The following is a 26,711-nucleotide window of genomic DNA, read 5'->3' on the forward strand; positions in this document are numbered from 1 at the left end:
TTATTGGCATTTCTTTAAACCAATCACAATCGTCTTGGGCGTTGGAGCAATGGTGCCGCTGCAAAGTAGCCTCGGGAAGGAACTTGTTTTGGTGGATCATGTGTACGTTCAAAAGTTGTTTTAGTCGTGCAACAGTCTAACAGCAGTTAACCATAGTCCTCATGAATCCACAGTAGTTTAAAATTACAACACAAATAAAGCAGAAGGTAACTTTTCCAACTGCACCTAAACAATCACGGAATAAAATATAGATTTTGTACGCTTTAAAGATTAGAGTGGATGACTTAATCTTCTTCTATTGGTGCTGGTATTTGCCAGTTGTGCGTGTCCAAAGCCTGGTCCACCATACTTCCAATGAGTCCCAGTAAAAGGGACCATGTCAGTTTCACAATTAAGGCCTGTTCTTTAGTGTTTTGTGTCCCTGTATAGGCTTCAGACTTGTCTCAACTCTTTTTATGTCCTGACTCTAAACTCACTTTTATTCTCAACAAAAAACTCTTGATATATCTGGCGATGGGTACAGTTTGTACACCGTGTGTTTCTTTCTTCTTCTGTTTTAGTGTGATTTTGTGCCTAACTTTGATCAAGGAAACATAGGAAGTAAAATAAAGCCAAAACGATGTTTCATCCTGAAGTGCTGGATCTGTGTGTAATGTGTGCTGTGTCTCATCAAAGTATCTTTTAAATTGCTTTTTCAGTTTTCTAAACAGACAGGGAAATTGGAAACAAATCATCTTCCGTCCTAACTTTGGAATCATTATCTTTTGATATCTCCTAAAACTGGAATACAGATGAATTTCATTCTTCTCATTTTCGCACATTTTCCCTTCACTCCGGCCAACCACCCATTTTCAGCTTTGCTTTGCACATTCCCACTCTTGCCTTTTCCTTCCATCCCTTATGTGAATTCTCATACTTAAGATGCAGCCTCTGTCTTTTAATTCCCCCCTCCATTCTCCCCTGTCCTTACCTCTGTTCTTGCTCCAACCTCCTACTTGCTTCTTGACATTCTAGTCGCACAGTCTCCCATTATTCCTCCTCCCTGTTAATCCCTCTCTCTGTGTCCACCGCAATGCCCCCTGCACATCCCCCTCTATTTCTCTCTTTACATCTACCTCGTTCTCATCCTCTCTACTTCTAATCAGCCCTCCATACTGACCCCTTTTCCCCCTCTCACCTGGATGATGAGGCTGTAGTTGGCCTGGGAGAAAAGCGGCGGGTTGTCATTGACGTCTGAGATGTCTATGTTGATCATGGCGCTGCTGGAAAGAGCGGGCAGCCCGTTGTCTGAGGCTACCACCATCAGAGTGTACCCTGAAGTCTGAGAAAAGCGGGGGAGAGAATCACCATACATGCAAAGCTGCTTTAGTAAGCAATTATAACGCAGTGGAGATCAGTAAACAGGCTTCCCTATTAAGCCTGACATGACTGATTGGATTCTGCACAAAGTGCAATTGGTTCCTCGGTGGATTAAACTCTGTATGTACAGTCAGCATTGTATCTGCTGTTTCTCTTACTCTCTCTCTGTCCAGCTGGCGAGCAACTCTCAGCTCTCCTCGGATGGGATCGATGGTGAAGGGGCTGCCTTGGTTACCGTCCACAATGGAGTACCGCACGTGATCGTAAGAAGGCCCGTCAAGATCCTCAGCCATCACCTTTGGATCCAATAAATAATCAAAATAACGATCATTCAACAACAATTTCCCTTTGGGGATCAATAAAGTATTTCTAATTCTGATTCTGATATTCAAATGACAATTTAACGCTTGTGCATATTATATGTTAACACGTGTAAAGGCTATTAAAACCTGTTTTCTCAAGGTTCTTACTATGACCGACAATTATCTGCCTCATTTAGAAGAAGAGAGTGATACATTCTTTTGATTTTTAAAGTGCATACAACCTATCTTTTATCCCAAGCACCCTACTCCAAAAAACACATAGGAGCACACATACACTCTTAAAACCCACCAACCGTCACTCATTGAAAGGGATCCCCGGGGAGATTTAGCAGACAGTGAAGATTTACAAGTATGAGACAACGACAGGTATTAAAATCTAATTTTCTGATGGATAATTTATATTCAGGTACATTAGACACACAGATAAATGGCCACGAGCAGAGGTTCTTAATTAGGGGAAGGAGGAGAGCTGGGCTGCGGGGGTAGACAGAAATAGATGGAGAGAAACATTTTACATGCAAAAGGTAGAGAAAGCCTTATCTAGGATAGGGGCTTAATGAGTCAAATGCCTTTCAATTAAACTGTTTGAGCATGTGTGTCAGATAATGCATGAGAACAGGGGTGCAGTGAGCATGAAGAGCATCGGTCCTAATTTAGCTGTTCCGCCAGATGGTGATTTGCCACAGGTGCAGATATGAGATAGTCTTTGCAGTGAGTGATGGGCAGAGAGGAAAAAAGGCTGTAAGGGAGAAATAAACGATGATAGGGTGAACAAACTGACAGATCTAAATAGAGGAAGAAGTACAGAGAGAGAGATGGTAAATGTCTCCCACCCAGCAAGCAGTTTTACAGTAATTACGGGTTACTGCCACACAAAAAGAAACTGTTGTATTCAAACCTGTCCCTGAATATAGCATAGCGTGTATGTTCTTACCGCCATCACAGTCTTTCCCAGCTCCGTGTCCTCGCTGACAACAGCTGTGTAGATGTCCTGACTGAAGACAGGTCTGTTGTCGTTGACATCAGTCAGGTTGATGTTCACAGTGGCCATGTCGCTGAGCGGTGGCGAGCCACCATCTGTAGCCTCTAAGGTGATGTAGTATTCATGGGAGACCTCGTAGTCCAACGCCTCAATCACAAAGATGTCACCTGAGGACAATGAGACAGCAGAAAGTCAGAGAGGGAGAGCTGCTGTCATGTCACAAGAATTCAAACTTCAATACCAATATGTTATTTAAATATTAAAAAAGAAAAGAAAAAGAAATCCCTATGATACCACAGTGCGCCAAATAACATAAATCAATTTGACGACCAACACTTTGCTTCAAACTTATTTTCTTTTTTTTTTACTGGGAATCATTTTCTGCTGCCATAACTTTTGTCAACCGGTTTGTAACAAAGGGACCCCCTTGAAAATGAGATGATACATCTCAAGGCATTTATCCTAATAAACACATTTTGAAATTCAAAAGCTTTGCTTGGCTCAGCTGCCATAACTGGCATCTAGACAACAGAAAGGTATCCTAGTTTGTTTTTTTTCTTTGGTGTCGTGTTGCAGAGGTGAAGCTAGCCAATCACAGTTCAACCGGAACTTCAAGGGAAATTAGTTTATGGTTAAACATTGTTTGCAGTTGAATTTGAAAATGGTTTGTAAATATTTACATGCAAGATAAGGTGTTTGGGATTGCTAAATGATACTGCAATGTTTCGGGTTGTTTGTCCCCATGGCAATTAAAGACAGGAATGCAGACTGTGTAGACTCAACAACAATTAGACGGCATGGGCGATGAAGCTCTTAATGTTTAACTCCCTGTGCCCTGTGGATTGTTTTATTGACAAAATACCCTGTATTGTGTGTAACCTTGAAGCACAACAAACCTGATGAACATGTTTTCTCCCTCCTGAAAATCTGGCAAAAAGCGGATTTTTGTTCATCTCTAAGTTGCGCATTGTTTTCCTTCATGTTTGCTTGCCTTGCTAGCAGTCTTCTTCTTCATTATCTTTGTTTGCCCATTACTATGCTTCTTCGCACGCTGCTGACACCAATTGTTGATCAGTGCAATGTGGAACCTGAGCAGGAATGGGCTTCCTTATGTGCGTGTACCGTGTACAAAGAAAACAAGAACGCTCTTGTAAAAGACAATGCTCCACAGTGCTACCAGTGGTCAAAGACTGCACAACGTACCTTTAACCCCTGTGGTGACACAAAAAATATAACGTAAACTTATAAAAGTTTTTTTTCTTTTAGTTCAATATTTGTTTGGAAGTAATCAGGGTTTTTCCTGCATAAAGGAATTTTTAGCCAGTACCAAAGCAAAATCAGTGCCAAAATGATAAAAAAATGAGAGAGAAAAAAAAGCAATTTGAATTCTTAATTGCAGTTAATCAAATAACTGTTGAGCAAGCAGAAAATAGACTTAAATAGGAGCGCTAATCTCAGTTTTTCCGCCAGAGTCAGCCTGTGTGGGACTAGGCTTGGGACGATCCGTCAAAGTAGTCGACGTCATCGATTCCGTAAATGCGTTGGCACAAATAATTTGCATGACGGGTCACATCTAAAAAATAACATGGCTGCCTCCAGCAACAGTGCAAGTATGGTTTCCTTGCAACAACACGTTGAGAAAAAGGATGGCACACAGTCTTCTAAAGTGTGGGAGTATTTTACTTGTAATGCCAACAACAATGTGGTAGTCTGTAGACTTTGTAAAATCAACCCTGAGTCAGGATAACAGCAGCAAAATAACAGTTCTGCTCAACTATTTCTCTCCAGCTTCTCCACTTAGCTCACTCGTGTACAGTATGTCCTGCACTGACTTCAGTGTGAGATAAACTGCGCTGTGTCTCCCCCATCTGTAGCACTGTCTTTGATAATTGTACAACTAGGCCAGATTGTTTCAGATATCTCACTTGTCCTTTATAACGTCAGTTATAACGGCCCACATATTAAAATATTTTCGGGTTTAAGTCGGGCTTGGGCTCACAATTCAATTAGAAAGGAGAGAGAAAATGTTAATAATAATTATTGATAATTGGTAATTATTTTTTAAGCAGTTTTGTTAACTGGTGTTTCATTTACTTATGCAAAATAGTCAGTTCTGTTTATCAAATATCAAAAGCACATGCATTGATTTCTGTCAAATAAGGTAACACAGACTCATTGCATTTACTGTACGCAAACCGATCATGCTTGCTGTCTTGCGTAGTCCCCCCCAAAGACTCTTTCTGAGTCAAGAAACACCCTGCAGTAATACTAAAGTTTTTGTTACACCATCAATAGGGAGAAAGCTAAGAGCACATTAAAAGCTGACTTAGAAGAATATAAAGAAGAAAAAGTAATCTATTTCATGCTACCACATACCAGTACGGGGATCCACACTGAACATGCCATGCTCATTCCCACTGATGATGCTGTAAGAGATCTCTCCGTTAGCCTCCATGTCCCGGCTAGCGGCCTGCACTCTGAGCACCTGTGTGCCCACCGCCACATCCTCAGAAAGCGTAGCCGTGTATTCGCGGTACTCAAACACCGGGGGATTGTCGTTGATGTCCAAGACAGAGATTACCACCTGGCAAAGCGAGGAGAGCCGCGGAGAGCCTTGGTCACTGGCGCGGGCCTTCAGCTCATATGTCGACTGCACCTCGCGGTCTAGGGGGCGTTCCAGGCTAATCACACCTGTGTGCTCGTCAATTGAGAAAAATCCATCAGCAGAATCGCCCAATGAGTAGAGGATGTCGCTGTTAAGACCTGGATGACAGAAAAAAGGACAATTTATGTTTTGTTTTTGTTTTCACAACGTGAATCCTTTTTTTGATAATCACACCTGTTTGTTAACATGTGATACCTCTCAGTTTACACCCGGTCACTGTACCCACATTGCAGCGATTAAACTGCTAAGTAAAATGTTATCTTCACCAATAAGATAAATAGCCACATCAACAGAAATACACTGGTAAGTACAGGGCGTAACAAGCACATTGATTCTTATATTGATGTATTGACTTTTGAATGATTAAAACCGTCGCCCTCCATTCTCATTCCGACACATCCATCTTTCACACAGCCTCTGAAAAACAGGAGCTGTAAACGTCTAATCCATGCCATCCTCATAACTCATGTCCTCCCACTAGCAAGACGCTCCCAGCAACGAGACAGAGACAGATCACAATAATAATCATAATGCCTTTCTGCAGGTGGCCCCCATTTGGAATACGCTATTATATTCCCATTTATCAGGGAAGTGCCCCCGTCCTCCGTGGATGTCATTATCGTGCTGGAGAGACTACCACGGGGAGCCCTGCTTGTATGGTTTCCCATCACTTTTATCTGGTCTGATCGTCCTTGAGACAACTGCTTATTGGTGGGTAAGTGATCTGTGCTGAATCTTGATTGGCCATATTGAATACGTACAAGTATGTTTATGATTTTATGTCCATCTCAGTCCCATGACTGGATTGTTTGATATTAAGGTACATATGGAATGAGACGATGATTCTGCAACCTATTTGCCATGTATCATAGTAAAAAAACTAAAGTCAATATCTTGGTTGAGTAAAAAACTTTGAGCTGTCAAAACTTTAATTTATTTTTTAAAATTGTATAGACAAAGCAAATTAGTTATTAATAATAATTAATCAACGGATTAATAAAAACAATCTTAGTTGCAGCCCTTAAAGACACTGTTCAGCACCTTTATTCATGTAAAACTCTACAATATTGCTAAAAACAAACATGCTAACTGCACACTGATCTTTTAAGCAACACCGACCAATTTCATTTTGAAGACAGCTGGCACTTTAAGATGTCTTTCTCTACAGTATTGAAGCCAAGATTGTCAGGAACATATATGAATCTGGTGAAGCACCACAGTGGACAAAGCAGAAAATGATTAAATTCCTCTACAGGAGGGACACTCGGGTCCAGGCAGTGTGATAAAGGATAAAGCAGAATCATAGAAGGAATGTGTACTCGCATAACTTTAGTTTATCACGGATCAAGGCCACCAGTCTGGATATGTGTGTCTGTCTGGTTCAAAACCATCCCGCACTGATAAGTGCTGCCTTTTCCGAGATTGTAACAGCAGGCTGAATTAGGAGCAGCAATGTGGGTATGTATCAAACTTCTTCCAGCCAAATGGGCAGCCAAATCATTGATGCAGTGGCACACAGCAGCCAGGGCCAAGAACAAATCCTCACAGAGATATGCAGAGACAAATATCGATGGAGGATGAAGCGACTCTTTTCTCTTAGGAAGAGGGTTACGTTATGTTTCACAATTTCATGATTGCTTGCTAAGACAGTTGACTGAAACCTGAGTGAACTGGGTCAAAGCTAACATCTAATTCTTCTTGTACACTCTACATGTTGCTTGGGATCTGCCAGTTCTAAATCAAAAAATACTAGATAGACACACAAAAAAGAACTCTCACATGCTTGGATACCCACACATGTGAGAGAAATACTAATCAAATACCCCTCTGCTTCAGAAAGTGTAACTCTAAATAATTATTGCCCCTGGCTACACTGCAGGAAGCACCTTTTTTTCACCACCCCTCCTTCAACTACCCTTATCCTTGATATTCAAAATGAAGCAAATTGTGTGCCAGCAAAGCCTCAGGGAAGAAACGTCTTAATACCAGCGCTTTCCTTTCACCATTTTAAGTTTCTCTCTGAGGGATCCAATTCTAGTATCCCTTTCATACTGTCAAGCTGTCAGTCCACCCAAAACACAGGTCTGAAAAAAGAAATAGAAAGAGAAGGCGTTGATTCATTGACAGTGAACAGGTCAGAATGGTCTGTGCTCCACTAAACTAAAGGTCTAGTCTGAAAAACAGGTGGTCCAATGGTTTCTTGGATAAAGTCTCAAAGAGCCTAAATGACTGTTTAACGGCATGGTTTAAGTTCCTAGTCTTATCCACATGTGAGCCTCTCAGTGGTTGGCTATGCTTGCTGAAAGGTGAAGACGCTGGAGATGAATATGTGGCCCTGTGGCTTTGCACCAGGCGAATAGAAAATTGCAATCAGCTCTTTTGAGAATTCAGCTTGAAGAGAGAGGACTTTCATTAGAGCGTAATGGAGCTTTTAATTTGAGAGGTTGATCATTCATGTAATTCCACATTTGTTATCCCTCCCTCCTGCCATTTAGAGTAATGCAGTTGCATAAAGGAAAAATAATAACCCGTGCATTGTGGGTCAGTATTTAGCCAAGATGCATATGCATGTTGTCTATAATATTTTTGAATCACATGTGCTTTTTATTTTCATTGTGACCGTAAGTAATGTTTTTTCTGGCATTTAAGCAGGATGTATAATAGTTTTAATAATAAAAGCCTGCTTAGATTTTCCACTGTCTGAAATCAAGGACCCATTGTTTAAACAAATTACAAAATATTTTGAGCATAATAATTCTGTCCCCGTTATCATTGTAAGCTCCACAATGCTGTGAGAGAACAGACAGCTCGACAAGCGTAGCGACAGTACATAAGAAGGCGGGGCTTAGCAAACGTAATGGACAGATATTGTGCCTTAATAAACTTACCAGTATCAATATCGTTTGCCAGCAGTTTTGCCACATAAGTGCCCATCTCTGTGTTCTCGAAGACAGTAATGGTGTAGGGATCGGACGAGAATTGAGGCGGGTTGTCATTGACGTCTTCAACAGTGATGTGGACGTCAGCCTCGCAGTACCGTCCTCCTCCGTCCACTGCCCGCACTTTGAACTTGTGCTTGTTCTGCTCCTCTCGGTCTAGGGGCTGGGAAGTCTTCAACTCCCCTGAAGGTGGGACAGAAGATATTTGAGCAAAATACACACAAATAAACACATACACTCTTTAAGGAGTAGAAAGATGTAATTTGCTTTTTAAAGAACATACAATAGAAAAAACAGTACAGACAAATGTAAAATTTGTGTAAGCAATGAATCTGACGATTGAATATAAGACAAACCGTGTTCACGCTAAAGCACTGTAACCCCTTTGTCTGCTGTCTACTAACCAAGTAAAAAAACATCCAAACAAATGATGGCTTTCGGGGGAGAGAAGAGGGGTATAAATAAGTAATTGAAGCGCGAGAAGAGGGAAAAAATGGCAAAGAGAGTAGAGGGATGAAGGAAACCATCAGAATTGACAGCTGAGAGCAGCTTGGAAGTACCCTGGGATGTGAGGCAGCCAGCATTACCACAACCTCTCTGGAAAACTCCAGAGCCTCTTGGCGGTCCTCATCTGCAATAATCCTACTTGTCTGCACTGAAGAAAAAAAAACATCCCCTCTCCATAACAGTAGCACTGCAGCTAGAAACTCAGTAGTAAGAGTTGCCAAAAGACAGCTGGATGATATTGTTGCCTTGGTGTCAGTTTTTCAGCATATCAAACATGACATTTGACGTTTTTTTACATTATTTTGGGATTATATGCAGCAACAGAAATATTCTATAGTATATATATTATATATATATTATATATTTCGTACTTTCATGCTTTACTTTTGCATTTTCTTTTAAAAACAGGTTGGTGGTGATTAACTGGCATTGTTTTTCTTCTTCTTTTTTTTATCCTAGCAGCCAGATGGAATCTCTGATTTAGAGGGTCTCCTAGAAAAAATAATTTTGCAGGCAGGAGAAGTATAGCACTCATAAATTCAATTTACGTGTGCAACTCTGGATTTTAGTGTCACTGTGGGTTTTTCATCTGCCCCGCGGGAAAATGTTCTTGGCTATTTTAAAAATGAATAAGTAAATAACAACTGGGCACAAGAAAACACGCTTGCCTCTTCTATTGCTAATAATGATTCACACACACACACACACACACACACACACACACACACACACACACACACACACACACACACACACAAGAAAAAAACAACTAACATTTTGCGTAGGGATCACCATTCTCAAATTGTTAGACACGCAGATACACACCTGTATCAGAGTCAATGATGAACAATTCAGATCCAACTCCCTGGAGCTCATAAGAGATTTGGGCGTTTGAGCGGATGTCGGCATCCGTTGCAGAGACCTGTAAAATGAGCCTACCGGCAGGGGAGTCCTCTGGGACACTCTCACTGTACAGGGACTGGGGGACAGATGAATAAGAGGAAATGGAAGAGGGAAAGAAATGATAGTGAATACCAGCAAGAAAAGGGCACAACAAACGCAAATGAAGTGCTGAAATGACAACACAGTCGAGAAAATCGAAAAATGGAATTTACCTTTTGGCATACAGGGCTGTTGTCATTGGCATCCAGCACCTTGACCTCTACAACAGCTTTGGCAGTAAAGATGCCATCACTGGCAGTAATGTTAAGGAGATAATTGTCCTTCTCTTCACGGTCCAAGGGCTTCCTGACAGAGACCTTCCATTCATTCTGAATGTGCTCGATGGCAAATTGGCCAAGTGGGTCCCCTCCTGTTTGGTGTTAAAAAGAAATATAGCACTTCAGGATGATCAACAACTCAGAGGCAGCAAAGCAGCAGCATTCATTAAAAAACACAAGGATACGGGTCTGTCCATCAATAATTACTGAAATTATCTTCACAAAGCAAACTCTTATTTCTAAATCAAATATGTTTGGTACACAAGCAATCCTGCAAACCAAGAAACAACATAAAATGTAGATGAATTAATGCTGCATTCTGATTCCTTTTGATATTCCCAGACTAGTTCATTACACTTGCTAATCAGCGCCAGAGGAAGTATTCCCTCCCAGTCTATTTACAAACATTATTCAGATATACAGTATATATTATTAATATTATTATATATATTTCTGTATTATAATGACCTTTAATACTTGCCTTGAGCTTTGGCAGATTAGGCGTTAAATCAAGACTCCTAACAGATAATAAGACTGTGTGATGTTTCAAAGATGAGATATTATCATCATATTAAGTGGCATAAACGGATAATCCCCCCTTAACTGTGTTTATGAAAAACTGTTACACAAAGGAGTAGGGTGTAAACTGTCTGGGATTACTTATAATATTTATAATAATAATAATAATAATAATAATAATAAATGCCCACCTGTGATAAAGTAGTTCACTTGTTTATTGACGTCCTCAGAATCATCATCTGTAGTGCTGAGTATAGCGATGACTCCGCTGGGAGGAGGGTCATCTTCGCTGACTGTGCCTTTGTAGATCTCTGCAGTGAAGCGGGGCGGGTTGTCGTTCACGTCAGCAACAGTAACCTCCACTCTGGTGCCATTAACGTGTTGGACTTTGTCGCCTTGGTCTGTGGCTAGGACGGCAATTGTGTATTTGTTCATCTTTTCCCGGTCTAGCTCTTTTAAGGTGGTCACCCATCCAGTTTCACTATTAATAGCAAAAAGCTCGGAGATCTCCTGCGAGTTCTGCTTGGGGTCGAGGCTGTAGACGACATGCCCGTTGGTTCCAGAGTCTTGGTCGGTGGCTTTGACTTGGATCACTTGAGCTCCACTTGGAAGGTTTTCCACAATGACAGCCTCGTAAGGGTGTGACTCAAAGACAGGTTTGTTGTCATTAAGGTCCTTCACTTGGATGTTAACATTTACAGATGTCACTATGTCATAGTTCTCATGTTTGGTTTGGGAAAGCAAAGTGAGTTGGTACCATTTGGTTGTCTCATGGTCAAGGCTTTTCTGAAGCTTTAAGGTCCCACTGTCTCTGTCTACAACAAAAACCTCATCTTCGTTGCTCTCAGGAGTGTTGCCCTTCACAAGGCTGTAAACAACTGGTTGCTCACTCTCAGCCTGAATTACATCGATCTCTGTGCCAATGGGAAGGTCTTCAGCAATTGTGTAGCGGTAATGTGGTTCAGGAAATTTGGGAATTGGTGTCTCTGGTACAACAATCCTGATGTATACCTGTACAACAGAATGTTTGGGTGGATTTCCAGTATCCTTTGCCCTCACAAAAAATGCATAGAACTCATTTTCAAGTCCAATGAGACTCTCTTTGGTTGTAATGACTCCAGAGCTTGCGTGGATTTCAAAGTTCTCCACCACATTTTCAACATCTGCTTCGATTGAATACTCAATGTCAGCATTGCTTCCCTCATCCATGTCTGAAGCAGCTATTTTAACCACAGAGGTTCCCCTTGGGACATCTGATGCAATAGTGGCTTTGTACTCAGCTGCCCTGAATTGTGGGGCATTGTCATTAACATCTGTGAGAATGACATTCACTATAGAAAAGCCTACTTTTCCACCGCCGTCTTTAGCTATGAGAGAAATGGGAATAACTTTTTCAACTGTAATTTCACGATCAAGGCTCTCAAGAGTGAAAATCTCTCCATTTTCATTGACAGAAAATTTGTCTTTTGCAAAGTCATTCACAATTTGGTATGTTATTTGCCCATAAATGCCTTCGTCATCATCTGTCGCCTTTGCTTCTGCTACCAAGGTACCAATAGGTGAGTTTTCAACAAGCTCTACCACATAGTCCACCTGAGAGAAAGTGGGGTTGTGGAAGTTGGCGCCAGTAACTGTTACCATAACAAGGGCTGAGCTTCTGAATACACCGTCTGATACTGATACATTGAGGTTGTAAAGTGGCTGCATATGTGGTCGACGGTGGTTGGAAATGGCAATGGTGCCTGTGTGTTTGTCAATGGAAAAGTTCTGATCCTCATTGCCGGATATAATGGAGAACTCCAACGTATTGGAGTCTGAGCTATCAGCATCAGATGCCTGGACTTGGGTGATAAAGTGTCCACGTGGGGCCAACTCGCTAATAGTAGTTTTGTAAGTGTGCTCTGTAAATATTGGAGCATTGTCATTCAGGTCGGTAACATCTATTGTCACAATTACATCACTTGATAGGGCTGGAACTCCTCCGTCCACAACACGGACTCTCAACTTGTGCTGCTGGATTTCCTCATGATCAAGAACTTGGGCTGTAGAGATTATTCCTGTGTGACGGTCAATAGTGAAATAATCTGAACTCTTCCCTTTTTCCTCAACCAGCTGAAAGAATACTTCTTGGTTATTACCAGTGTCAGGATCTTTGGTATCAACTTGCAAAATGGATGTACCAATGACAGAGGCCTCTGAAATATTGGCATAGTACGCCTTCGACAGGAACACAGGGGCGTTGTCATTTACATCTTCCAGTATGATATCAACAAACACTTCAGAGTGTGCTCCAGTCAGAGAATCTGTGGCTCTTACATTTAATTTGTAGGCAGGGTGTGTCTCAAAGTCCAGAGACTGAATCACATGAATAACACCTGTGTTGAAATCAATTGAGAACTGTTTGAAAGGATCTCCCTCAGAGATGGTGTACACAATGCGAGGGCCTTCAGAATCATTGGCCTGTACATGAAGAACAGGTGTGTGTAAGGGAATGTTTTCAGGGATTTCAATGCTGTAAAAGGGCTTCTCAAACACAGGCATGGCTTTGTTCACCACTGTTATTGGCACTTCTACTTCTGCTGTTAATGCTACCTCTCCATTGTCCTTTGCCATAATGACGACAACAAAGTCTGTGTTAAGTGAATCCTTTTCAAATTTCTTTTTTAGGGCAATTTCACCAGAGGGACTTATTTGAAAGTGCTCCTGGTGTTCTTTCAGGTGATAATGGATTTCTGCATTTGGGCCCATGTCTTTGTCCACTGCTGTGACTTGTCGGATGACCTGGCCTTCCTCCGCGTCCATCTGGACCAGGGCATGATAGGGAAGGTTCACAAACATAGGTTTATTGTCATTTACATCTTCCACTGTCACAGTTACAAGAACGTGAGCCCCATCTTCGGATTTGTCCTCTCTGGTGACCTCAACAACTATATCAAATGTGTCCTGTACCTCACGATCAAATGGAATCCCAGTGGTTGAGATTACTCCAGATGTGCGGCTGATTTCAAATCTGCTGTCAGGGTTCAAAATTTTGTAAAACAAGGGCTCGTTCACCTGGTTCCCAACAGCAGCAATGACAGCTAGTGTTTTTTTCTCAGAAAGGTTTTCTTGGATGTGGGCTTTGTAGGACTCCCTGGTAAACTTTAGCTTACTCTCCTTGTTTTCCTTAACATTTATTTTCACTGTAGCAACAGTAGCAAATCTACCATCAGAAACCCTGACCTTTAATTCATATCTGCTCCTGAGCTGTGTGACATTCTGAATAGAAATTATGCCTACAACTGGATCTATTTTAAATTTATCACCAATATTTCCCTCAGAGATGGAGAAGATAAGTTTGGAGTTAGGCCTAGAGTCTGAGTCTGTAGCATTGACTTTAATGACTTCTACCCCTTTGTAAGTTGGCACTATGACGGTTGTCTCATAGAGTTCTTGGCTAAAAACCGGTGGACAGTCATTAACATCAATTACTTGAATGGTCACGTTGGCTGGCGTCTCTGCAAATAGCCGTGGCATTCCTAGATCATGGACCTGGACTGTGAAGCGGAAAACACTCCTCTGTTCATAATCCAAAGCTGCTGTGATTCTTATTGCTCCGGTGCTTGAGTCAATGGCGAAATAGTTATGTGCATACGGTTCGACAATTTGGTAGATGAGCATGGCATTCTGGTCGCAATCAGCATCAGAGGCACGAATGACAAAAGGAGTGTTTTCATGGGTCAGAACAACACTGTTGACTGGGGCTGACTCGCTGATTACTCCTTTGAATTCCCTCTGTAGAAAGATTGGAGTATTGTCATTTTCATCCTTGAGATGAATCAGTAGAGTTGCATTGCTGGCAAGTCCCGCCATGTTGGTGCCCTGTATGATGAGCTTGTATTGAGAGGTGGTCTCATAGTCTAAAGCTTTCTGGGTCACAACCACTCCCGAGTTAGGGTTTATATCAAATGCATTGTTGATGTTGCCACCTTTTATTTGATAGAAAACAGATGAATGGCTGTTGCCTGTGACCAAGCTCACAAAACTTCCTGGATGGACTGATTCACTGACTTCTGCAGAGAATTCTTTTTCGGTGAATCTGGGGGCTGCATTGTCAGAAACTGTTACCATAATGTTTACATTGGCTGTGGTTGACAGTGATGGTATTCCATTGTCAGATGCTTTGACGGTCAGATCAAACAGGGTCTTGCTGCTGCGATCAAGCTCTTTGGCTACTGTAATTGTCCCAAGAACTGGGTTGATGGCAAATGAGTTTGCAACATTTCCTGTAAGAAATAGACAACAAAAGAAGAATATATTAATGTGGCTGTACTACGTGTTGTACCAGGAAGATGTGGTTGATAAGCATTTGCAATGTCAGAAATGCTAAGTCATTCTAAACCATCAGTTTCACTAAAACAAAGCAAGTAACAATTCAATTACACAAAGTAATTTTAGCTATGTCAAATATGCATGTATTTATACAAAAAAGCTAAAAGCCACGTTTCTTGTTCTTATAGAACAGCATATTGTAGGAGAAAATCATCGTGGGAAATTCTGAAGGGGATCTACCCATCTCCCACGTATACTCTAGACAAAGTCTTCAATATTCTCCTAGTCCTTGTAAAGTCTTCCATTCATAATCAAGATCCAGTGGGCAGTCGTACTCAATATGACTCATGCATTTTTACGAGCTGATTTCATTTGCATTCATTTACAATGAAAGCTTTCTGCTATGAGAAAAAAACTAGGAAAATTGTGGCTCAACATAATGGCACAGCAACCTTTTTTGTGCATTTACCTGATTCAATGCTGTAGACAATGTCTGCGTTATATCCCTTGTCTTTGTCAAGAGCTGTGACCTGAAGCACAGCCGAGCCTACGGCTGCAGATTCAAACACACGGCCAGAGTAAGGTGTGCCTATAAACCAGGGCGCATTGTCATTGGTGTCATCCACATTGACAATAACACGAACAAGGTTCCTCTTTACTGGGATGTCCTGATCTCGGACCTAGAGAAGTGAAATTTAGAAAGAGACAGAGGACGGAGGAGGCAGGAAGAAAAGGAAGAAACAGTGACAGACATAGAGTGTTAGAGCCCTCAAGCAATAATTCATACTTCAATAGTAACATAATAAAACAGTAAATTATTCATATTTTGAAACCCATAAAAAAAAAAGCTCAACTTAATTTTACGGGTGTTTAATTTTTCCAATGACGCAAACATTTCTAAAATAAACTCCATTAAACCATATGTAGGAACATTTTGTAATTTATAAAGCTATTGTTAAATTGTCAGTATTCATTGATTCATACCATGACGGTGAGGATGTGACGATGCATGGTCTCATGATCCAGTTGCTCAGCGGTGTACAGCGTGCCAGTTCCTGGGTCTAGTCTGAACTTCCTCAGGCTGAAGGGATCAGTGCTGCTCAGGAGAGTAAAGGTCAGTTTGTTCTTCTCGTCTCTGTCCACGGCACTGATCTGCAGCACCTCAGTCCCTGCTGGTTTGTCTTCAGGGACATTAACCTCATACACCTCCTGAGAGAACTGTGGCCGGTGGTTGTTGGTGTCAATTACACGGATAAGCACCTGTAGGAGAAAAAAACATCATAGAGAATATACATTTTTAACACCGGACTTACATTATATCCCAAATCATGCACATGAAAATTCTTTTGAGGCTATTTTCTGAGTCTAATTTGGTCATTCTGTACTTCAGATGAACACGGTTCAGAGGATAACTGGATGGTTGCATCAGTCAAAACAATTCAAATGTTACAAGTTATTGCTGAACATTTATATGATGAAAAGCATGAAGAGGGTAATTCTGAAGCAGTGGTCTCCAAACTGGATTAAGTTTCTGTAAGGGATACAGTTTGTGTTAGGATTATGTGCAAAACATAAATTACATACTCCAAAAAAAAACAATAATAACCAGAAAACTAGTGTGAGTGTAAATTTACAAAAACACATTTAACTTTAAGTCCTCCCAAACTCCTCAGTAATGTGCAGCTTTATGTCGATATAGACCAAATCGATACATACATCTGATGGCAAAAGCAACATTTTAACTGAAGTGCAACTTGATGCGGCCAACAAGAAATCAATGCTGAAAAACCACAATGCATCTAAATGAACTGTGAGATACGTACAGGAGTGGGTTATTACATTGACAGTACATGTGTAATCAACCATTCAACAGTGAGTCGTCAACTGTGATAGAAAGCCGATCCATGGATAAATATCTATATATATCTATATATATCTATATAGATATATATAGATATATATATCTCAGATACAATATTCTGCTTATGTTTTCACAAACGACCATTCAGAATCAAATCCATGAAACCAATCTCTACACATGTGCATCTTGCTTTGGACAGCAAAAAGTGCAGTTGCTGTGTTTTTTGCCACACACACAACAAAGAATTTAACATCCCCAAACTGTAAAATTCCACTGGGAGCATGTTTTATCAACACCAGCCACTCGTCTAGTGGACTTCCGACAGAGGATTATGGAGAGCTGCTGGAATGCCATCTCTGCTTCCCAGACCAGCAAGGGGCTTCTACCATTGCCAAACATGAGAAACAAAGGGATCAGCATAGATTAGACACCTGCATTCCAAACACCAGGGGGTGATGTCCCGCAAGGAAAAAAAGGCAAAGCCGAGCTGTTTTGTGCAGGAACAGTGAAGGGGACTATAGTCACAAAAGTTCTGACCAGCTGACAGGTCACTAGCTGACCAGGATTTGTCAGATCTCTGGTCAACACAAATGCCCACTGTTGTTTTTTGTCATAATACTGTTTGTTGCGCCTATATCAGAGACAAATATAGACTCAACCTGACAGCACTGATAACATTTACAATCTGCTGTGTGCTGTGATGTTGGCAATGCTGCTGAAGCTCACAGATGTCATCTTGCAGGGGGAGTGTTGGACTGCATGCTGTCTGTCAGTGCTTAAAAAAACTGGCTGTTTGCCACGAGTCATGTGTCATGAGCAACCCATGTCGCACTGCTAATCAGGATGCGTAATGTAAAATACATATAATATCCTAATGTGGAATTTACCCTGTAACAACGTATAAAATGGGGCCTCTAGCATATGTTGCACTCTCAGCGGGCTGACAAGTTATCTCATTCCAAGCATGTCTTCTCATGTCATGCCAGACATTGTATAGCACTACATCCGCAATGTCTCACAATACATCTTTCACACACACAGATGCACATGCATGCACCCCCACACACAGGCTCATAAAATTTGCACTTCCACACATGCATCCACACAAAGAGGCTGTCCAATGTGTCTCAATCTGGCCAGGGTCAGATAACACGTCTTGTGAATAGTGAGGAAGGTGGCAAGAGCTGATAGTGCTGTCAAGAAGCAGAAAGGAATGGAACCTGGTCAGTAGTATACACATCTATCCACAATGTACTATTTCAGATGGTTTAGAAAGTACACAAAGGGCTATTCAGCCTCTATATGCACACAAACTCGGTTGTTCCTTTTGCAAGCAGGCTCTACAACACTTCAAAGGAACTTTGCCCCCAAACATCACAAAGCAGCATGATACAGCCTGACTGCAGCAGAAATGCTGGTGTAGAAGAAAACTCTGTAGTCTTTGTATATGGCTTCCTGTGGGAAATCTGAAGAGGAACGAGATTGAGACTGAGACACAGACGTGACAGATGGAGATACTAAAGACAAAAAAAGCGCTAAAAAAGTGCTGAAAGGGTGAGATGAGAGATGAGTATGAAAGTGACGGTGAAAAAAACAAAAGAAAGCTCAGGGAAATGGTCAAATTTAGAAAAGACAGGTTGTGGGTGAGAATGACAGAAATACACACACGTAGTAAAATGCATTTAAAATAAGTCCAAGATACAATAGTCAGCTTTGATAATGAATGTAAGAAAACATAACTGTGACTGAATAAGGTAATCCTTCAAGTGAGACATAAAGGGAGTCTTTGTAATGTGGACAGAGATATCATGAGAAACAGGAGACCAGAATCAGATTGTGAGCAGAACAGCTTGAGGTACTTCAGCATGGCCACGGGAGGATGTCATATACTTGGAGATGGGGGAAGGGAGGCTGGGCTGCATGCCGAGCTTGCCTTGTTGGCGCAGCTCCTGGTTATGAGATGCCCGAGCTAGGATGCGGCACCCCTTGTCTACATCATCAGCTGATCTTTCGGAGACGCCTTCATGGAATTACAGCGTTCAAATGGAAAGCACATAACAGAAAGGCCGACTGTTTCCCATAGACCTCCCACAGACCATGAGCTTCATACTGATATCATCATTGGAGCCCCAGGCAGGTTGGAGTTGACATTATGTTTCAATTTTCAGTTCATCGTTTGTCACTGTCATTTAATTATATATAAAAAAAACATTCAAAAAGAAAAGCATGCTTAAGAGATCACAAACAAAAATGGAGCCTTCTGAATAACGAAACACCTTTTGTGTGTTGTGTATCCAGAAAAAAAGGACACATAGGGGATTGCATTGTGCTCATTGTCCTCCTGTGCCATGCGTAGGAGAGGAAGCCCCCCCGCCAGGTGGCAGGTTCTGGGCATAGGCAGGGCACTGGCACCAAGCACTCCAACATGTTCCCAAAACAGGATTAACACAGCCCACTACCCACAGAGGTCCAGCGCTCTTGTTTGCATTTTATTCTACCTAAACAGAATAATCATCATCATCATCCTCAACCTGGCATGACTGGCCAATAAATGTGAAGCTCCTTAAAAAATGGAGAGGGAGAAAATCAGAAAAAAAGACAAAGAGGGATAAAGGAAGAGAGAGAACAAAAAGGGAGAAAAAAACATTCCAAGGAGAGAGAAAATAGGCCATACCGTCTGGCAGCACAGCTTCCACATGACTTTGATTTGAGGAATAGATAAGTCCGACATTATGGGCGATCGGGTAGATCTAATTTGCAGTGAAATTCAGTATGACTTGTTTTAAAAGGTAAACATGCTCTCCCCAAAGAAAACTAATTAATATTCAATAACAAACAACTCTTTTGCATTTGATTCCCTATTAAATTTGTCTCTTATTGGAATTGTTGCAAATACAGATACAGAGAAAATTGATTACTCAGCATCTGTCTTTTATGTAATAATCTACAGATAATAAAATGTCTTCAAGCGTTCATTGGGTTATCCTAATTCTGAACCATGAAGTGAATTAACTAAGGGGTTAATAGTATTTGCCTGCCTTGAAAAGGCATTGAGCCAAGCAACTTAAAAAGTGAATGAATACATTTCAGTGCGGTTTGACACAACCTTTAAAACCATAGCCCCATTGGTTACTCGTTGTAACAAAAAACAACAACATGTATTTCTCTGCAAGAGGCGCATTTACAGATTTCTGTTAAAAGCCCTGCTGACAGAGCAAATACTTTCAATGCTGAACAATGTTATCGCATAAACAAGTTAGTAGCCAAAACACTCAGATGGATTTCCTGAAACATGAAGCACTCAGTATTCTAAATCCTCAGGACATTAAGGCTCCCCCGTATAATAGTGCCAGTCAACCGACTGATACTGTATGTGATATATCAAATATGAAATCAATGGAGGCAGACTTTTTAAGATATCAGTGTTTTCAATAGTTTTTTCCGGGTTACAAAATTTGAAATTGATGTAAGATGTAATATGCATTGCTTGGCTTTATTAAAGTCTCTGTCCTCTTGTGTTTCTTGTCTGTAACTATATGTTGTTATGTGCTGCTACATGTCTTGGCCAGGTCAGCCTTGAAAAAGTTAAAGTTAATGTCAATGGGTTTCACCTGTTCAAATAAAGGTTATTACAAATAATACAAAATATGAAGGATATATTACACTAAATGGCTCTTTTCAACAAAAGCAGACAGACCAACACAAGTTAGGATTTTTGAATTTGGTGGAAAAAAATAATAAAGAATACATTTCCACTGTCTTTATATTACTAGCCTGCAATTTTTGGCGATTGCTAAAGTCTCTGATGTTAATACTGTATGCCTTTTTTGGTCATCTATAGGATTGGGCACAGAGAACCAATTCCTACTTGGAATTGTTTCAAAAATCAAGATTCCAGTAGAATCGTTTCTTTATTGGAATTGTTTGGAATCGTTTAGAGGATTTGGTTTCAAATCCGATCATTGCTTCTCAATTTAATATGCGCAAGTTTTGGCATTCGAAGCAGCTAGGCGCTTGTTGTGTTGAAGCCTTGGAGCACAGTAAGCAGCGCTCTAGTGTGGCTTCATTTTACATTGAAAAATTCCTGTAAAACTGCAAACCACCCTCAAAGAATCGGAATCGAGAATTGATTAGAAGCTGAATTGAAACTAAGAATCGGAATTGGAATCAGACTTGTTAAAATCCAAACAATGACCAACCCTGTCTTTTTTGGCTCTCAGAATATTCCAGGCAACTGGCTTAAATCACGTCACAAGTTTGGTTTATGGAGCATACAAATGCAGTAAATCTGTTCCCTCTATGGACAACAGCTGACCTACAATGATCAGCTGGGTCCACAGGACTGAATCTTAGATACACTCATCTACAAGAGAGCTTATCAGACACAGCTCTAATAATACATTAAAAAGGCATGAGCGAAACAGTGCCCTGTTGCAGGAAATAAGCTTTATCTGATATACTGTACAAGTGATTATTTTATTATTCTTTGACCCATTTGTTGTGTGAAACTGATGGTTGAAATGAGCTGTGATGGCTTGTAGAGATGTATTTTAATAAAGCTGATCATCAAGCAGTAACTGTAAAACATGTGATGATGTGAGGAAAATTTGAGGTAGTGTGCACAGTATGCTGCTGTCGGTTTTGAAGATAGTTTGTTTTCCCCTGCGTTGTATATTGTGATGTTAAAAAAGAAAAAGTAATTTTTAAAAGATGACATAAATAGCTCTATTTGGAAATAATAAAATCATTCTCGACTACTGAGGTGATTTTGTAGGGGAGTGCATCTACATAAAAGAAAAAAATTAAAAATAATCTTTTCTAATGTGAACCATTCTTTGTTGAATTTTAACGCTTTACAAACACCAAAGAAAGTAACTGTGACTAATGTTACTCTTCTGAAGTGATTTTGGAGAGGGATATTAGGTAGAAATACGCTGGTTGACTGGCATGACACCATTGGATTCAAACAATCCTATCACTCCAGTGACTGCATGTTGCTTCTTCTAAATTTCAGGTTGTGTTTGACTAGCGGGGCCAGCTTGTTTGTTTGATAAATTGATCAGACCTGCATGTCACACGCACTAGCAACAAACTCTGTGTATCCAAGAACAATTAAATCAGTGAAAATTACATTAGACCAGACACAGACTGCTGTTGTAGATTAGTGTTACGTTTCCAGTGCTGGGGCTCCGAACCGTAACGTTAGTTACGTCGCAATGTCCTGCGATGTGACTATCTTGCATGTGCACATCGCGATGTCGATGCTAAAAGACTATATTGTTTAGCCCTATCCCCCCCCCACACCCCCACTCACACAACCCCACACACTCACACCACACCAACCACACACCCACACTCACCGCCCCCCCCCTGCGTATTTACTAACCAGCTATCGGGTCCCCAGTGAAAGCCTGCCTGTAGTGTTCTCTGTCCTGCTGTTGTCTCCGTCCTGCTGCTGGCCCTAGATATCCATACATCCATGTCCGTAACATTACCGGGGTTAGCTTTTGTATCGGTAAAAGGGGGCTTGGCGTTCTCCTTTATCTTGTTAAGGTAAGCTAGGTTAGCCTCCTTGTGTACGTTTCTCAAATGTAGGCTGCTTTCAAATTTGTGGGATGTTTCCCTGTAATAAACTGTCCACATATTTTACCGCCTTACACTGAAAGGCACTTGTTTTTATGTGACATAGTCATGATCAAATTGGACTCTGCCGCTTTCTTCCGACTTTTGGTACCGCTATAATGCCAGGTACAGACTATGTTAGTTGTTGTGTTCAATTTTACATGGAATATCGGAATTTTGGTGTTCTTAGTTGAAAACTATACACGTCTACAGGAAATGTAACAGTCGGAAAGATATAACTTTATTTGCTCTATGAAAGACATTGACAAAGACAAAAACTAAGGACAATTACTTGATAATTTTAACCAAATCAAACATAGATTTTTTTGGCACCTATGGCACACTGCGCATCCCCACAAGCCTGTAAACATAGAGCAGTGGGTGAGCAGTGCATTGCTTTAAAACCAATTTTATACAGTCTATGTTTAAAACTCTTAAAAATGTATACTTATGTATTTTATATATATATATATATATTTTTTTTAAATCGAATTTATTTAAAAAATTAAATCGTGAACAGGGTGAATCGAGATTGCAATTTTATAACGATTAATTGCACAGGCCTAATAGGCAGTCAGGCAGTCTAGGTATTTTGGGGTAAATTACATTTCATAACACTACTGTTAAACATCAAACTAAATGAAACCATTCCCTGTCATGTGGAAGGGTTGACAGTACAGTCGGCCCCACTGAGAATCAGGCTCCTCTGAGAATTGGATCTTTTGAATAAGTTAACCTTTGAATGTGATTAATTTGACTTAAAATGTCACAGCGTGCAGTATTGCTGAGATGCTTTTAAATAAGTGTCTGTTGCCAAGGCTTTAAAGAAAAGTGCTTTATGTGGAGAGAAAATCATGGCTGAGAAAATAGGTACTGTGGCTGTTTTTTAAGGTTCTGCACTAAACTAAAGGACGTGCTGCTTCCTCGGATGAGCTGCAAAATGCCAGCGGAGGCAACGCTTCATCCAAGGCTCAGTGGAGCACAGCAACTACATGATGAAAGGCTTTATTCATACAGAGTGACAACAAATAGATTCTTTTCCAGCTACAGTTCTCTGAAGCTCCGCTTTGAGGACAAAGGACAAAACATTTTGAATGCCACCATCCCATATGACCCAAAACTACCATGTAAAAAACTTGAAAATCTCATGGACAAGGCATGACCATCTCAACAAAAACCAAAGACAACTTGCATGCTTAAAAGCTTTTATCAGAGCAGTTCAGCTTTGGTATCAGCTGGGGAGCAAGATATATGCAAAACAGATTAAATTAGCATATTCATATTTTAAAATGCAAGTATGCAACTGCTTTGGAAGTTTTTGGAAGCAACTTTAACTTTCATCTTTCATCAAATGGTTCACATAGGATCTTATACAGTACTACCTAATACTTCTCCTACTGCATATAAGCTTATTTCAGTTGATTTAGCTGTCAGTTTCCTGACTGTAGCATGAGCTTACTTGTATATGTATGAGTGTAATATATTCAGTTATTTAGAGTCTCTTCAGAAAATACCAAGGCAATATTTTTCTCTAAGGGAACATTCACAGGTTCAGAGAGGGAGAAACACATGAAAAGGGAGGAGTGAAGGGGGCTCAAGAATGTACTGTATACTTTAAAAAAAAAAACTCTGGCTAGACGGCACCATCATCACAGAAGCTCTGAGTCAGGAATGAGACAATGGAAGATTCCTGGAGTTCAATGCTCAACTGAGATGGTAGAGAACAGAGGAGGAGGAACGCTGACTACCCATATCATGGTTTGAAAACTTGTTCAACAAAAGAGTCTTCATTAAGTCTGCTTTAGAATATTTCTTTCTTTCTTTCTTTCTTTCTTTCTTTCTTTTTTTCTTTCTATAAATACACAACACCATTCCATTGAATCCAAACTATCCCTTTAAAACACCAGCAGTCAACCAGCAACTGCCATGTTCTATGAGGTAAAATTACTGATTTTGTGTTAAGGAGTCTGGTGGCTTTGAAGAGAGCATAGATGGATATAATGTCTTCAGTTCCTCACTGGAAACTGCTGTCTACAGCAACGTGAAGCACTGAATATATTCTAAATAAAGCATACTTAAACTAATACCCAATACAACGCTTACTTCAAAAAATTGCTTTGTGTCAATCTACAGCCAGGAGATGGTTAATTTAACTTGAAACTAGGAAGACTAGGAAACAAGTGGAAACCGCAAGCCTGGCTCTGTTAGAAATAGGAAAATCTCCCTACCTTACTAGCTCCAAAGTTTTGAGAGTCTTTTCATCACTTAAGGTAGCCAGCTAACCAGCGAAGCACTTCAACCAGCTACAAAATAGTACCGCACATAACCTCAACATCACCTTACCTCAGACACCTCAATCTAAACATGGTAGCTGCTGGTTGTAGCCTTGCATTCAACAAATACATATGAGAGTGGTATTTTGTAAATAAGCATATTTCCAAAAATGTCAAGCTATTTATATATTTTTTTTAATCTATCTCCCTATCTGGTGATGAAACACAATTTAACCACACCACACAGGCAGCAACAGACAACAAAAGAAGATGTATTTTAACAGCCTGACCATATTATATTCCATATTTTTTGTATTATCTCTCCAGTTTTTTTTTTTTCAAGGCCACACTAAAAAGTGATGGTCATGTAAGGATGTAAGGAGACTCATTCCAATAAACTGCCATTTTCCCAGGCCAGTTGAGAGCATCACAACGTAAACACATCACAAAAAAACAGGACAGTTTGGGCAATGCTTCACTCATTACCCGTCCCTTTGCTCCAACTACTATATCTCACATGAGAAAAACAGAACCATGACAACTGCCTCATCAGCTTCCAACCGTTTCATTAGTGTTTCAATTACCTGGGTGCTGACAGTCCGTGTTCCATCTGTGGCTTCCACCGTCAGGTTGTAATTTGATTTCTGCTCGGAGTCCAGGGGCCGTGCAACAATCAAGGTTCCACTGGCCTTGCCCACGTCAAAGCGGCTGTCATAATTACCACCTGTGGAATTATTTTTTTTTTGGACAAACAAGGAGGGACAAAAGATTAGTGACAACTCATCGCTTAGTTGTGTGCATGTAGCAAGGTTACACAAACACAAAATGGGGGGCGCTGAGATGGGCATACAAACATCCAATTTTTTAGCTGTGCTAATGTCGAAGACAATAATGAATAGATACGGGAATGATATCATTAACTGTCAGTGTTGTTGTTGATCTAAAAAAGTAATAGTAATAGCTATTTCATGCAATTCATCCTAACACAAACAAGACAGGTACATAACAGTGATGAATGTATATTAGGGCTGTACATATGTGATAAACGATAACGTTGGTGAATATCGCGATAATGATAATACTTCCGATAAATAAACGTAATTAAAGTGTTTGCAGTTCTGCTGCTTTCAGTATTTTGCTAAAATACAACACACTGCTTGCTGAATTCAAAACAAAACATTTTCAACGTTCTTTTTTTTGAAAAAATTGACCAATTAAATTGAATATAAAAGGCATCTCTAAAAGTAGAATGACATTACATTTTAATGTGGTTTTCTAGTGATATTTTCTTTCAACTAACACAAATCAGTTTTGTGTCTATTGCCTTTCGCAATGTGTTTATTGTACCAGTTGATATTGCAATGGCAATTAAAAAAAACTATATATTGTGCATCTCTAATGTATAACACCACAATACATCCTTTTATATACCATGATGCTAAACTCTTAAGAACCAACTACACACAAGTGGATATAAAATGGAGCTCAAATTCACACAAGGAGAGGCGGTTTCCCCTTCTTCTCGTGAGACTCTTAATCAGGTCACGGGTTTAGGGGGAAAAAATGTGGCACAACATCAATCCAGCAGCACAACACAATTCAACCACAGCCAACAGGCAGCACCAACACAGTGGAGGATGATCTCTTAACACAGCACAGCCTATTAGGAAATCCCAGCAGCTACCTTCTGCTGTACAGTTGTGGTCACAAGCCATCTGTAGGATGTAAAACATCTCAGTATCCTCTATGCCGTCTTGCAAAAATCCAACCAAACAGAACATTCCAGAGAAACGAGGAAAGTAAGCACAGTACAGAAAGAGAGAAGAGAAGAAAAGAGACTTGTCAGTCAGACATTGATTAAAGGGAGGCAGGAAGGAAGAAGAGGCAAGCATTTTTGAAAGCAGTCAATTTAAGTCTTCTCATGCACAAAGTGCCTTTCAAAAATGTAAAAAGAAAACACATTCAAGAGAAGACAAATTAAATGATAACACTTCAAAACAGAGCTGCCAATTAAAATTGAAAGGCAATATATTGGATCTCACTTGGCCCACACGGAGAAGCTAGGACAACTATCAATATTTATTGTTTGTGAGCTAATAATTCATGATTCAATTATGTTTTGAGCCATTA

The 26,711-nt window shown here is 40.4% G+C and overlaps 1 protein-coding gene across 11 annotated transcripts in view; it reads right to left on the minus strand.

Moving 5' to 3' along the window:
• The window catches only part of fat1a (FAT atypical cadherin 1a), an 80,223-nt gene that overhangs the window by 13,000 nt on the left and 40,512 nt on the right, over positions 1–26,711 (minus strand). For 9 of the 11 annotated variants that reach the window (XR_004333183.1, XR_004333186.1, XM_032524181.1 and 6 more), the window contains exons 7-18: positions 26,266–26,334; positions 25,166–25,305; positions 15,810–16,085; positions 15,295–15,505; positions 10,706–14,779; positions 9,891–10,087; positions 9,601–9,754; positions 8,218–8,451; positions 5,041–5,427; positions 2,617–2,831; positions 1,518–1,655; positions 1,178–1,321 (exon numbers count right to left, since the gene is read on the minus strand). Coding sequence is in view for 9 of the 11 variants with exons in the window: in XM_032524181.1 (XP_032380072.1) it covers positions 1,178–1,321; positions 1,518–1,655; positions 2,617–2,831; positions 5,041–5,427; positions 8,218–8,451; positions 9,601–9,754; positions 9,891–10,087; positions 10,706–14,779; positions 15,295–15,505; positions 15,810–16,085; positions 25,166–25,305; positions 26,266–26,334 (6,239 nt within the window). In the remaining 2 variants the exon portion in view is untranslated. The remainder of the gene's footprint in view (positions 1–1,177; positions 1,322–1,517; positions 1,656–2,616; positions 2,832–5,040; positions 5,428–8,217; positions 8,452–9,600; positions 9,755–9,890; positions 10,088–10,705; positions 14,780–15,294; positions 15,506–15,809; positions 16,086–25,165; positions 25,306–26,265; positions 26,335–26,711) is intronic. The other 2 variants (XM_032524183.1, XM_032524182.1) reach the window with 1 other exon arrangement.

This window comes from Etheostoma spectabile, chromosome 2 (genome assembly GCF_008692095.1).
Source record: "Etheostoma spectabile isolate EspeVRDwgs_2016 chromosome 2, UIUC_Espe_1.0, whole genome shotgun sequence".
Lineage (NCBI taxonomy): Eukaryota > Metazoa > Chordata > Actinopteri > Perciformes > Percidae > Etheostoma > Etheostoma spectabile.